Source organism: Melozone crissalis, unplaced genomic scaffold (genome assembly GCF_028551555.1).
Source record: "Melozone crissalis strain CALT ecotype California unplaced genomic scaffold, PUWL_Pcris_2 ptg000016l_1, whole genome shotgun sequence".
Taxonomy (NCBI): Eukaryota; Metazoa; Chordata; class Aves; order Passeriformes; family Passerellidae; genus Melozone; species Melozone crissalis.
This window is the reverse complement of record NW_026535794.1, coordinates 14843463-14858831: the sequence shown is the minus strand read 5'-3', so window position 1 is coordinate 14858831 and position 15369 is coordinate 14843463. Positions and strand designations below refer to the sequence as shown.

Below are 15369 nucleotides of genomic sequence, written 5' to 3'. Positions count from 1 at the left end.
AGTACCACAGGATCCAGTCTTGTACGGTTCTTTGAAGATGTTAGTGGAAAGAGAGTTTTGTACACATACAAAATTACTTTTGTCTTTATTTCATCTACTTTTAAGAAGCTCCTACCCATTTGGTCTAAGTATTAAAGTGCAATCCTGATGAATGGCAAAACTTTAACTGCCTTCACTCTGAGTTAACATTTGTTCAGCTACAATACTGACCTTTCTTCTGAGAATTTCTAGGGAGCTGTGGAAGTGTAGAGTCAGCTCCTCACTCAGCTGATATAAATCACTGGGGTTCTACTAAGTTCAGTAGAATGATCTTTAAACAAATTAGGAATATAGTCCATGAAAAACAGCTTTCTTTCTTTACATATTTAAATCAAAATTATCTGGTGTCTCTCAGATGACAAAGAGCTGAAGCTGGGATGCTGAAAGGAAGGATTTATTTTCTTTTCTATGCTGAGCATATGGGGACATGCAAAAGTTACCTGGGGATCAGATATTTATTTTTAGAGTAGTCAGAGTTTGATTTCAGAGCATCAGATGAGCTGTGGTTACATCTGCGAGCATGTTTTTACTTTGTAATTTCAGGTGTGGGGGAGGAACAACTAAGAAACTTGCATGTCATATGGAAGATCACAGGGTGAGAGTGTGCATATGGATAATTTCCATGGAGTAAGTCAGGTGCTTGAAGGTCATACCACAGTAATTTACGTAGCTGCCTAGTAACACAAGCTCAAAAAATCCCTTCCTGGAAAGCATAAGTTACAGCAGGCAGAGGAACTGCTTAGTTAGACACTTTGGCTAAGCTTTTGTTTGAAGACTAAAAGCTAGGAGAAAATGGATGTATCAGGAAGGCCCTCAATATGCACATCTACGTCTACATTGCAATTTGCAGCTTGCAGTCAGTAAGGCAATCCAATTAACTTTTGCTGACAAATGTAGCTAATATGGGATCCCAAACCCTCTACTAGCCTTGGTGACTAGTTCTGTCACACAAAAGTACGTTTGTACATTGTTTTTACAGGCACTATAGCTTCACCAGTTTAGAGACCTTTCTAGATAAAGCAGTACAGTCTTTGCTGCAAACTGCTGACATTAGCAAGGTTTATTCTGTGAAAATGCTGACATTAGACGCCTTTAGACTAGAACACATGCATCCCCCAGTGCATGCTGAATTGTTATAACTACACACAAACAAAACCTTAATTGAAATAATTAAATTGGTCCAAAAATCAGTGCATGAAGACTAGGCTTAGAAGACAAAGATTAAAATTCCAAGGAGTACATAGGTACAATTAGTAAAAAAAGTGTAAAAATGTGCATGGTATAAATCTAATAGCCAGTAGAAGGAGTCTAATTGGCAAATGTGAGACTGGTGCTTGGAGGTAAGTTTTAAGTTTAGTTTGGGGGAGAGCTATTTGTGTGGGAAAGGATGGTTTCTTGAATAATGACTTACTATAATGAGAAGAATGAGAAGCAATTTGGGCACTATTAGCTACACTGCTCAACAGTAATAAGGAGCTTGAAAATTATGTCAGAGAAATGAGATAAAGATGACTATTATACTGTTGGAAGGCCATCATCTAGTGTAGCTGTGGAAAATAGATGAAAATGGAAACCAGTAAGGAACATGATATGATATACTTATGATATTTTGTGTTTGAACTATTAGCAGGTGCAGCTCTACTGGCATCAGTGGAGCTGTCTTCACTTGCTTCACAGCTCAATGTAGTCCTGTATCTATTTTATACACGTACATTTTATAGTCTATGTGCTATAACAATGCATTGGAAAACTTTTGAAATGCATTAGAGCGTTAGACTATGTGGAGTAGTTAAAATGTGTACCTGATTTAACTGCTTGCCATCTGGAGCACAAGGAGATGAACCTAAACTGTCTGCTGTAATGCATGTAAAGAAGTTTTGGATTTAGGCCCAGATATGAATATACAAATAGATAAAGTTTACAGAACTGTGACACAAAGTCCCAGGGGTTTTCTGGGAATGTCAAAAAACACTCAGCAATCAGAACATATGCCTTCCATGTTAATATATCTTATGCCTCTGTCTCCAAAAGAGATTATAGAGATGACTTTGAAACATGAAAAAAAAGGAAGAGTTTTCATTTAAGAGCTACCTTTGCATATTTTTCTAGACTTAGCTAAAGCTACTCAAATGAAGTGACAGCCTAGGATTTCCTCTAAGAAGGGCTTTTAGCATGAGGGATATAAGCCTCTCATTTTGCATCTGGCAAAGTGGTGTGATCACTATGGAAATAGGCAGTGTAGCCTGCATTTCTACATGGTGATCAAACGAAACCTTTTCTAAATTGCTGATCTGCTTTCCTTGTTACAGATGAATACATCAGAAGTAAGTCAGTAGAAGTTGTCTGGCTTAATGACAGATTGGCATAAGAAGACAAACTTTGATTGTTACTCGTGCACTTAGGAACTTGTTTCCCTAGCAAGACCTAGGAGCTGGAGAAGAACTAATAACCTATTTATCATGGTCTATGAAGTATGAGTCTGAATCTTCTACTGTACTCTAAATTACCCTGCAAAATCTGAAAACCACTGTTATGAAGCAATTATTAATTTGTGTAGTGCCAGAAATGTATGTCCTACTCATTAGCCCTGCTCAAGTGAGTCTGTGGTTTTAATTGACTTCAGTGTGACTGTTTATGTGAATGAGCAAAACTTTGGCTTTGAGGGAGCTGTTCTCAAAGCTCGAGGCAGAATAATCACTCTGGTGTGAACAGACCACTAGTTTTCTCTAGGTTACCAACTTTCAGTTTAATGCAGAGTGTTGTAAGAAAACAACAAAAGGAAAAAGATTACCAGTATAACTTTTTTCAAAGAATGGCATGGCCCCAGCACAGGGCTGAGACGTGAGCTCAGTCCTGCCCCAGCTGCAGTGGGGTGCTCCAATCCCACTGCCACACCGCAGCTCTGATGGGCTCTGTGTTCACGTGGGGGCACAGAGCAGCCCAGAGCACAAATGTTCAATATTTGCTGGGAGTGCCCAGTGCTGGGAGTGCAGGGAAGGGATTGAGCCAGGCTCACTCAGCGCGAGGCTCAGCCCATCTGTATTTAGGGGAGGCATGGGACGTGTGGCCACTGCAGCTCCACGTCAGTGTGGAAGGCAGCAGACAACTGCCCAGCTTCTCCTGAACAACAGCTGGTTATTGTGCTTCTGGGATGTGCATAGTTTCTTCTGGACGAAATCACATTAAATGGGTGTCTCTTACATATATGGAGATATTTTCTCAATGGTCCTTTTGAGCCATCTGAATTCTTCATTTTATAGCATTACATAAAACCCTTGTAATGATATTAACCTTCGAGATGAGTCTAAATATGCACAATCTGATCATGTTTAAATAAATTATTATAAAGTTCACACAGTTCATAACCAGCTCTGCAGATCACAGAGTTTCACAGTACCTTGTGCATGAGAAACAATCAGAAATTCAATTTCTGAGGTTACCCTTTTAAAAACCTTTGATACTGCCCATGAAAATCAATTTCCTCCATGGAAGTTTAGGACTTGGGAAGGGAGTTATTCTCACATTTTTGTGAATTCCTACAGAAAAGCAAATGACCTATGCTCCCAAAAAGTTGGCAGGTGACTTATTAAACTTCTCTCAAATCTCCTTCAGGAAGTTAATTAAAAGTCTATTTGGAAATGGCCAGGTGCTTGCTTCCCACAGTGCAAGAGGGAAATCTGTCACCCTGTTTAAAAAATTGTTTGGTTACTCAGGATAAAGAAATAATCATTATACCAAGCTGTGTGGTTTTATGATGGAAAACTGTGGCTTGGTGAGAAAAGTACCAAGGTCAATGCAATGAAAAACCCACAGTGAACTCAGACATGATTTCCGAAGCCAGTGGTGGATGGAGGCCAGGAGAACAAAGTCTTTCCTGTGGTTCACTTGAAAACAATTTTTAAGATTATGGATAAAAATAACTCTCTAGCTTGAGAGAGTTATTAGATTGAAAAAAATATCATTAGAAAATATTTTTTCGATGTTTTATAAGGATTGCTAAGGCTGACAAAATTACCTTGTTTAACACTGGATCCTGTCCTAAAATACTATGGCCAAGTCAACTAACAAGAGAATAGCAGGGCTAAGCCTTTTTCATTCTTTATTCTGCCAAACCACTGCCTCTTGCAATCAGGATTGATTACAAACACCCAATTAAGAGGCATTTGGAACATGATCTGAACACTAATCCTGGGGTTTTTTTCTCTTTATACCTAATTATCAGCCTTAAGATGGGTATTAGGGCTTTAATTAGTAGATTTACTTTAGGAACTTCTATATAAACTAAGAAATCTATAACATATACATAAATACAGGCATATATGCACAGCCCTAAAGAGGTGCACATAAAATATGCCTATATCCAAGCAGTTTGGTGTGATATATAAGCCTAGACATATACATGACATGCGAGTGCTTGTATATCTAGTTTTCAGACATAATTTCATTCCTTGGAAATAGTGCAAAAGAGAATAATTTAATTTGGGTTCACATTAGCTGTAAAAAGATCTCTATATCATAATTATCAAATTATGATCCAATGTTATAGCTTTCAATAAACTATGATTAAGAAACTAAGAAACTAACAGAAACACACAGGTTTTTGTTCCAATTAGATTAGCAAAGGAGAGGAGGGTGGAGAGAGGAGCAATGTGGGGTTGACTGAAAACATATTGAGAGTTTCACGGAGCTAATTCCAACACCTCTGGGTTTCAATTTAGAAAGGACTTAGACCTTTGTTCTGAATTTGTTTATCTCTGTTCACAGAAAGGATGAAGGATTAGGCTTAAGGGAATCCACATTTGACCCTCAATTTTTTCCTGTCTCAAGGGCATCTGGTTGTAGCACATCTAGACAGAATTCTCCTCACAGTTAAGTGTTCAGAGTAATAGAAACATCCATATATGATGTTTCTATCATATATACATATGTTTCATATATACATCCATATATTATGTATATATGAAAAACCATATATATGGTTTTGTAGTTTTAACTTTGCTGTGACAGGGGATGCACCCATACACAAAGTGCAATAATGGGCTCTCCATCCCACCCCTCAGCCCTGAACACAGTCCTGCACAGACTCTCCAGCTATGACCAGGCACTTTGGTCATGGATTTCCTAATATCTTTTCCTGAGAAAACTCAAACAAAAACCATCACTCTAAAAGAACAAATTGTTAAACAGTTTGACAATAGAGACTTTCACAAGAGTTAAATGCTTGGATAAAAACCAAAGGAATTGTTTCATTACCCTGTATAATCAGAAAATAATATAATTTCCAAATTCCTTTAATTCTCATTTAGTCCTTACAATAAAATAACAGCATCTTTATCTTTAAATACTTGTCTGTGTGTGCAGATACATGTGGAATCTTGTGGCAAAGAGATATTATATATACTTTCATAATGCAAAGTCTTCAAGTTAAAAAAATTTTGGGGGTACAAGAGTTTTTTGCTTCCTTGATCGTGCACAGGGTCTGAACTGATTCCTTTCTTTGAGAAGAATTTTTCCTGCAGCCATATGGAGGGTACCAAACAGCAGTGGTCTCCAGAAGGGCTGTCTGGGTCTAGCTGAATGCTCCCTGAAAAAGCTTTACATGTGCTTAATATACATAGCAGAGAAATGTATAAAGTACACCCTGAAACATGAGATAGCACATGGCCCCCAATCTACTGCAACAACCCATCTCAAACTAAGCCAAACCCACTTGTTTCTTGTTTTAGGAATAGATTGAAGGATGGCCCCCTTCATCCCTTTAGTACTTCCAATTATCTCTTGGTAACCCCAACCTGCTCTTAGGGACAGATTTTTGAGGGAGACAAAAAGGACAAGATGCTGCCTCTTCAGCCCAGGTATGGCCTTCCCAGTGTGTCAGTGCCCACTTCCCACTCTGGTTTTGACAGAGAGATGTCCAGATCCCTGCCCACCTCTGCCCAGGCCATGCAGCCCAGGGTGGGTGATGTGTGAGTGGATTAGTGAATCCAGTCCAGAGCAAGCAGGGGAGTGCAGGCATCCTTCCAGCTGCCCTCAGCAGTGAGGAGGGGGCATTCCCATGTCTCCTGGATACCTTGTCCTGCTGAAGTCCACTAAAAGGCCCATGCTGATGCTTAGCTGATGGTGCCAAGCCAGTGAAGCCATATTTCTGTTGGAAAGTTCAGAGGCCTGGGCTCCTTCAGACCTCTCTGCTCAGTGGTGGGGAAACACAACCCCTGCCTTCCCCAGGCCTGAGCAACTCTGCTCCTGTGCTGCTCACCCTGCCTTGTCAGGAGCAGGCACTGTGCCTGCCGAGCCCCATGGTGGCCAGGCGGAGGGAATTAGGAAGCTCTGACTGACTTTTGCTATCCAAACACCGATACAGCCATTAACCATCCTACGGGGCCTGCGCTGAGCCCTTCCCACAGTCATCATGAATGGTGGGAGACAGCTCTGTGGGAGTGGGGGCAGAGTTCCCACTGCTGCCACGGGCAGGGGGGCTGCACTGAGCCCAGAACACTTTGGGGCAGTTTGTGGGAGCAGCTCAGGGCTGTGCAGGCTCCAGGTGCCCCTGGGGCAGTCAAGAAGCAGCTGTTGTGTGCAGCTGATGGCAGAACCCTTCTGACAGGCTCAGTGGCAGCCCAGCAGGATCACTCCTCGTGGTTCTGCAGCTGGGCACCAAGGACATGGGCACTCTTACTCCCATCAACTCAGCCCAAAGGGCTTGAACCACCCCCGCACAAAAGGAACCAACACGAGGCACGAGGCCTGCACAAAGCAAACCTTGCTGCATGGAAAAATAGGAACCAGGATTTAGACAAAAGCAAATGAAAGCTTAAACTTTGCAGAAACTGAAGGAAGGCTGAGCCATGACTTTGCTTGCTCCTGTTTATTTTACCAGCCTGAGTTTGTTATACCTACAGATTTGTAGCATAAATCCATTGACATTATTTAGAAGTAAAATGGATGAATGAATTTCTAACATCATTAAGGTCTATGGGAGTTATGTGGAGCTATGCTTTCACTCTGTAGGTCTGAATACCTATGCTTTCTTCCTTACCCAAGGATCTGGAGGAGGCATTTTCTTCTATTTAAACAAACATAGATTATTTTTTTCTCTGTATTCTAGGACTGACCACAATTTCTATACAGCTCTGCTCTCATTCATGTAACTAATCCCTAGTAAATGCAATATGAAGAGTAATTATCTATGATATCTCTCCTATAACTTGAATTTTTCCAAAATGGGCAATTTTTCCATTCTGAGAGATTTGACAGTACTGCTGTATATAATCCACAAGTGTTAAGCAAGAATTATATTTATTTACTACATCTATAAATTATGGCCATTATAATAATAGTGCTGTGTGGCATATCTCTGAAAACCTTGTAAAACAATACAGTCAAGTCTGGCAACAAAGTTAATAATTTGTCAGTAAGAAAACCACTGTTGGGCTTTTTCTACCCAACCCTCCACCTTTCTTAAGCCCTTTTCTTCTGAAGCTTCACATTCATTTTCTTAATGTTTTTAACCTAGTGTCTGTGAAATTTTTATTGCTCCCTAGATAATGACATCTGATCTGAATGTAACCACACACCTCTTTGCTCAGCAACATTTGTCACAAACCATTATAAATTATCATGCTGATAGTGTGCATTGCTGGGAAACCGGAAAAGTTCCATAAATTCAAAGTACTGTATCAGTGACATTCTTGTTTATTATCTAGGTATAAAGTTTTACTAGATTCAAGATGGCTACATTTACACAGTAGGATACTTCAGCAACACGAGACTTGTACAGCTTGCACTAAGTGCTGAAAAGCATTTACCATATGCAACAAACACTGGAGCATTTTAACTAATATGTGGCCATATGTTTTGTCTCTTCTATTCATTTTAACCGTGTTCCTGACTCCAAGAATGCATGCTTATTTTTGGGACTTGCTTGAGAAAAGGCAAAATGGCAAATAAAAACTACTTTTCTCCTAAAGTGCAACCATAATTTCTGTTTCTTGGCTTCCTGAAGAGGAGGCATAACACTCATTAGAGCTAAATGTTTAAAGACACTGTGAATTTTTTCATTATATATGTCCTTGATAACAATCTGTGGTCGATATGTTTGTGTACTTCCTGTTGAAACCCAGTATTTCCATAATGCTGGTATACAGTAGTCCTGTCTAGAAGATTCTTTATTAGATGAACCTAGCTTGTGTGAACATATTTTTAATTATTTGCCTATCTTTATTCTTCAAAACTGTGAAAGTTGAGTCCTTTGGAATGCCTCCAGAGAAAAAGGAATTTTCACCATGTTTACTTGAAATTTAAAACAACTCAAATGGTTCTGATTGTCAGAAAAACATACATATATGAATTTTATTAGCAGTCATTTGAGAAATACTTATTCATTAAAGCATAGCATAATAAGTAGGTAAATCAAGGGCATATTCTTAAATTAATTCCAAACCCTAACATACAAAGAGACTAACTGGGAACAGCTTCGGTAACAGCTAGGGCTTAAATGTGCTGCCTTTGATTCTCCCCAGAGAACCAACCTTTCACCAGTTTTACATTTCAATACATCTAGCCCTCTATATAGAGCAATATTTTTTAAAGTTAGGTAAAACCTCTTGATTTTCTTGTTGGCATTACAGAACAAGTAGGTAACCTTTCCAAAGTCAAAATGTTTCCCTTCCCAGGCTCAGGGGGTGCCTGTTATTAAAGTTGTTTTCAATGCTAACTAAGGTCCAAGTTGCAATGAACAGCATTATAAAGAGGATTTTGGGAGCTAGGCCAGCAAGCTAATCTTCTCTAGTCTACTCTAATTGTATGGGACATTTTTTGTTCCCAGACATGAATTCCCTTATCTCCCATTTTCTATCTGCATTTCATATTTAAGTGGTTATTAATTTCCAGTGCTAAACCTTTCAATAAACTAGACTGTAACCTAAATTACACATTTCTAGATTGCAAACTGGGTTTCTAATAAGCTAAGCATATTAGAGAAACAAAATGTACTTAGCTGGAAAACGAAAAAATCTTGTGATACATTTATTGCATTAATCACCCATTGCATTCAATATTCAATACTAGGAATGTGAATTTTGTAAGTAGAAATTTGACCATGGAGATTGTTGACAAATTCCTGTTGCTGAAATAATCTCTCTGGTCCTAAGATTTTGGTGGGTTTTTTTGTTGTTGGTTTTTTTCCCACAAATACAATCCCTTTCAAGTTAAAAAGAGCAATTTTCAATATAAATGAAGTAGCAGCTGAGTAATTTAGCACAGCCTAGAAAATTAGCGTTTCAGCACAGACAAAATAATGGTAAAGTCATCACCATCATACATTGCAAACACAATGCAAACAACCCTGTTGAGAGACTTCCTTCCACCCACTACCATCTCATTACTGCTTTGGGCTCCATTTCAGGGGCAGAAATAATGCAGCAGGGAGAGTGGACAATGAACACTGAGAGGGAAGCAGCAGAGGGAGGGATTCAGTCCTTTCCCTGGACCCAGTTCAGCTCAGTCTAGCACTGTTTAGCACAACACTGTGCCACAAAGATTACTTGTTCTTCAAATAATTGTAGGCTGCACACCATTTTACTGCTGCCAAAGACCATGTTGGTTTTACAGAGTTGGAAAAACATGCATTCTAGCAATGGAGAAAAAGGATTTGACACTGAAACATGCTTGATTTAATTTCTTAATTTCTCTCTATGAAGCAAAGAGTGACAAATATTTTAAAGCATTAGCAGCATTCCACAGAATGAAAGCAAAACCTGTATCAAGAAGACACAGAGAAGTGAACCATTGCCTGAGTACAAGACATTAAAAATTAAAGAATGGGAAGTCAGCGTGTGAACATATGGTGTGAATATGAGCTGCAGCTCCAACACCACAGTAAAAACTCATTTTCGCAAAGTTTTGTTTTATGAGCACAGGGTTTCCCTGCATTATCACTCAACTATGGCACTGCAATGCTGATCTATAAGTGGTTATAAAATATCATAAAAAAGCAATGCAGTACCACAATGCATCATTAAAAACTTCATTTTAAGAGAAAACAAGAATTGTGATCTAAGTAATCAAGTTATTAAATAATAGGACAAAGACATGCATAGTAAAAATGAAGTGCTTGAATACACTTGCTCTCTTTTCCTAAGTCCAACACTTTCATCTCATGGTCTATCACAAGCAGTCCTGATAAACTGAACATCATTTTACGGGACCAAATCCTGTATACTACCGTGAAATACCAAACACCACTGGCTATTGAGTTTAATCTTTCTGACAGGCAGAGAAAATCTTGACTGGTAGCATTAATCAACAGCAACTCTCTTGCAGTTATCAGCAGGGGATAAAAAATTATGATGCACAAGAAATATTTAAATAACTATGATACTCCAGAAAATACTTAAATAATGAATCACTAAAATATTTTCTTCATGCAACAAGCTGGCTGAATTCAGAGGGCATGTTGAAGAGGGGAACGATCTGACCATATGTTGCCTTGTGCAAGCTGTGAGATTTACAGATTTGGGGAAAAGTGGAGAACAGCTTCTGGGAGGTTCCAATTCTCCTTCCCACTTTTAGAACGGGTGGTCAAAGGGAATGCGAGGACAGGGGACAAAGGGAGCTCAGCTCCCTCCTTTCTCCTCTCAGGGCACTACAGGAGAGCAGGAGGAGGGGAAAGAAAAGCTACTGGCTATAAATCAGCAGCAAAGGGAGAAAGAAGGAAATACGACCATCAGTCCTCCAGTCCACCGCCCCTTGAAGGGTGAGGGTAATTGCCAGACTAACTCTGCGTTAGGAAGGTTTGCCAATTTATAAACGGCCTGTCTCTTCCATGGGCTGCTTGTAGTCGTGGGGGCACAAAAGGAAAAGGAGCTCCTTTTTCAAACTCCAACTCAAACAAGGGACTTACAAAAGGAGAAGGAGCTCCTTTTTCAAACTCCAACTCAAACACGAGACTTACAAAAGCAAGCGGGCCAGCAAACGGTGCCTCACCACAACCGCATCCCCACTCCGCGCATCACCACCGCCCCCCGCCCGCAGCGAACCGGGCGGGCGCAGCTCAGACAGAGCTTAAAAACCTCAGAAAGCTGCGAAGACGTTTTTAACACACACACACGGACACACAGACACACTCAGAGCTGCCTGCCGCGCTCGCCGCCGGCCCGGAGCTGCCCGCGGCGCTGCCCCTGGCGGCCGGCAGGTGTCGCCGTGGCGCTCCGCAGCGCTCCCTGCCCGCTCCCTGCCCGGCTCACTCACTTGCAGTCGCGGTCCTCCAGGTCGAAGTGCGGGTTGAAGTTGATCATGATGCGCTGGTAGGGCTCCGGCGCCTGGATCAGCCACTCGCACTTCTGGCTGGGGTGGTAGGACTGCGGGTAGCCGGGAGACGTCAGGTACCCGGGGCTTAGAATTTTGATCGTGTCGCCGCACTTGTCTGCAGGGGAAGGGAACATATGGGCTGGTCTCAGCGCCCTCGGCAAGCATCCGGGCGCAGCCCGCAGCAGCACACCCGGCAGACTGCCGTGGGAATGCTGCGGGGCCGCAGCCTTCTTCAGGCTAACTTAGCATCCTTCTGCTTTTAAAGGCATCTGGGCTACTATCTACCGGAGGAAGAGGACTCCCTCCCGTACCCCATTCCTTAAAGCCGGTGGCTGTACAGGCAGCAGACAGCAGAAGGCACTCCCATTACTAAACAGTATCCTTTTAAAAAGCCCTCCACTCCAACAGTACCCCTTACAGCGTTATGGCCTTGCCCCTTCATAACTGCGTTCATGTTGGCTGAGAAGGGTGCATGGGACACAATTAACTCCAAAAACTATACTCTTCTTAAGTATGAAGTTTCAAGAAAAGCAGGGAGGAGATGTTAAGAGATGCCATTTGACCCCCTGCTCAGCTACGGGATAAGTCTGGTCTGTGTCACCGACCATGGGGATTGTATTGGTGGATCCAAGCTCATTCTCAGGACACCCTCCCTTTGTATTATCAGTCCATAAATCTAGGCAGGTTGAAGCTATCTGTGCTCTTCAAACCCAGGATAGAAGAGAACAAAGTAGCTCTAGTGAAGCAAAAATCATCCGCTATTTACTCTTTCAAGGACGTTTGTTCATGCTTGGAGACTGCATCAAAGTAATGGAGCAGAACAACCTCCCTTCCTCTTCCCTTCATTCCTTCCTCCCCTGAACAACAACAAAGATTTACTTCTAATAGCAAAATAGTTGCAAAAGTTTCTTGAATCACCAAGTGTGACGGTTGCTCCTTTGGGTCAGCATTGTCAGGGTTGCATTTTAAGCTTTATAGGAAAAAAAAAGGGACAAAAACATCCAACCCACACAGTCACTCACTTCACTGTCCAGTGCAGGTTTGTGTTATCACCTTTTTTACTACTATGGATTTCTTTCTGTGCACCCTCAGGTAGGAAAAACTTTCTCCAAGTGTTGGTTGTTTAATTTTGAGCAATAAAACATGACAGTAAACTATGGACAGGAAGAATATCCCCACTAAAGCAAGACTATATATCACTACATCTCAATAATGGTATATACAGTCTGCAGTGCTCTATCTAATACATTCCCTGTGAAAGCAAAATGGCAATCCTTGCTCTCAGCATGAATTTATAAATATACAGGATTTTATTGTAGGAAAAAACAGGTCAAATGGAAATGAATGAGGAAGTGCACATCAAAAATGCATAAAGCAACACTCTTTATAGAAATTATTTGCCATAAATTAGGAGGGAAGGGGTTGATAGGTACTCAGATGTATGGTCAAAACCCAGATGCTGCCAAGCATGCTGCTGGGAAAGGCTATCTTATTATATTTCTGCTGTGCCTTTGCAAAACAGGCTGTTTTCCTCTGACCAGAACAAAAGGCATTGGTGCTTAAAGCTCAAAAGCTGTCACTGGTGATCTTGCTAATCCGCTGTCTGGGGCTCTCAGGGAATCTTGCCTTTTCCTCCCTGTGTAAGCACACTCGGAAAGTGATCTTGTCTCATTAAGCCCACTCCAGCCCTGCAAACATCATGGCAGGGTCTGGCATCTGTTAAATGCCTGAAATAAAGCAGGGCTGCTTCTAGTCACTTGACAGAGTCACTTCAGAGGACGCTGAGGTGGACTCACCACCACCAGCGCTCCTTAATCTGCGACTTCTGGGAAAGTGACAGTGTAATAAGATAATGCGGTCTGCTAGACTCCTTGGCTCTGTGCAATCTCTCTCACACTTGATTAAGAAGAGCAGCTTCTAATGACTTTGGACCATTAGTTCCAAATAAGGTTAATGAATTAATTTAGTGGACACTAATACTGCATGTAGGTGAGGGTGGCATCAGTAGGTCAGGTAGGTTGTAGAGGAGGTTAATGGCCTTGGTGCCTGCAGCAGGACCACCACATCAACCACTCCTGGTGGTGGAGGCTTCTGCCCAGCAACTTCCTCTCCTCCTCTGCACAGGGACAAATGATCAACAAGAGCACGGGGGTGGCTCCTTCTGTCCCTCAGAGGTACAGGGTGGCAGTGTGGGTCTGTGTGGGAGGCAGCTGCCCACACCCCGAGTTGGGCTGGGGGATGAGCAAAGGGCACCTCTGGGAGCATCCTCACCCCAGGCTTGGTGCACCCCTCTAGCACCTCTGCTCCTGTGCCACAGCACTGGAGGAGGGAGCTCCTGATTAAACTAAGCAGCCTCCTCAAAACATATTGGGAAAGAGATTAACTTCCATCATAAAACATGTGATTTTAATACTCTTGCTTGACACTCCACTTGCGGTCCCTTATTAAAACAATATACCAGGGTAAGTGGAGGGGGCTCTCTTCTTTTAATTACTTTGATTGAAAACCCAGCCAGGCAAAAGTAAATATTTGATAATTAGTTAATAGTAATTGCTAGGGATTTCTCAGGAAAGGAAGACTCACATGAGCTGTTTCATGTGCAAGAGCTAAACGTCAAGCAGTCCCACAATTAGACCATCTTTTAAAATGCATCATGCAGTGAAATATTCACAGTGCCCTGGCATTGTTCGGGGAAGGAGGAGCACGGTGCTTTTAATTAGTTGTATTTTCAAGGGTTGCCTGACAGTAAACTAGACGCACCACTCATTTGTTCTGGGATTTCTCCTCCTGGAAGGAAGTCTCGAGCTTTCACAGAGAAGCTCAGCTCCCCTCTTGGCACAGTGTAAGTTGCACGTAAACTGCAGACTTGGGAAAGGGGTACTCTGGAGAGTCCTCCGTGTGCAGACCATTCGCAGGTACACACACAGCTAGTAGGAGGCACGATCTAAAATTTTACGCGTTGGAAAACAGAAAGGGCGGGCGGGGAAGAGAGCCTTCCCTTTAAAGCATTCATTATCTTTCAGATATCGGAGGAGAGACGTTTAATTGCCTATGGGACGGGACGCTATTAAGATAATTGGCTGTCCTGATCTAGTGAGAATGAGCAGCCTGCTTTATACAATAACCCAAAAAAAGCAGAAAATAAAGTCGGAAAGCAATGTCGGGGAGGGCGATCCCCAGACGAGGGCTGCGCCGCATCCCTCCTCGGGCAGAAAGTTCCCCCCAGCCGGGTTGGTGTCGGCGCCGGTCCCACGGCCCGCCGGGCACCGCCGCCCGCCCCCCGGAGCCCCGCATCTGCCCGAGCCCAGAGCCGCCGTGCCCGTGACACTCACCGCTCCGCAGAGCCCTGGCCAGGGTGAAGGTGAGGGCTGCACAGTGTAGGAGAAGTCCCCAATCCATTTTCCCTTCCGACAGCAGGGAAAGGAGGAAAAAAAAAAAAATAAAAATGCCTTCCACGCACAACTCTTCCTTAAATCCTCCAGCCGGAGTGAGGAGCAGAAAGCACGGTCCGCAGGGGCAGTCTCGGGGACAGAAGGAGGCTGGCTTCTCTCTGTGCCTCAAGCCGCCCGCATCCTGTCATTTAGCTCCGGCTCCCTCTCCCTTTCCCCACACTTGTTCCTTCTCCAGGCGCCGCTGCCCTTGCCATTCCCAGCGAGACTAGAAAGCCAAATAAAAACGAGGGGAAAAAAATAACAAAAACAAACCCCAACAAACACACAAACAAGACAGACAAAAAATACTGGCGGCTACCAGCACCTCGGGAGCGCTCTCCTGGGCGAGGGTGCCCTGCGGAGGGGAGATAAGGAAGGGAAAGCGGCCGTGAGCGGGGACCAGCCTGGCGCTGGAGTTTGGCAAAGTGCGTCCCCCCTGCCTGCCCCGCTCTGCAGCGGCCGCTCTCCCGCGGGGCCGGAGCCCGGGAGCCCCGGGGCGGCGGTGCCCGGCGGTGCCCGGCGGTGCCCAGCGGTGCCCCGCACTCACCTGCCCCGGCGGGAGGCGAGCGAGCGAGCGAGCGCGCTGCCCAGC

The 15369-nt window shown here is 43.0% G+C and overlaps 1 protein-coding gene across 2 annotated transcripts in view; it reads right to left on the bottom strand.

Annotated features, from left to right (window-relative positions):
• NRP1 (neuropilin 1) overlaps positions 1-14912 on the bottom strand; it is a 113395-nt gene extending 98483 nt beyond the window's left edge. For both annotated transcript variants that reach the window (XM_054273673.1, XM_054273674.1), the window contains exons 1-2: positions 14679-14912; positions 11287-11461 (exon numbers count right to left, since the gene is read on the bottom strand). In XM_054273673.1, the coding sequence (XP_054129648.1) occupies positions 11287-11461; positions 14679-14745 (242 nt within the window). In that variant the 5' untranslated portion in view covers positions 14746-14912. The remainder of the gene's footprint in view (positions 1-11286; positions 11462-14678) is intronic.
• Positions 14913-15369: the final 457 nt, after the last annotated feature.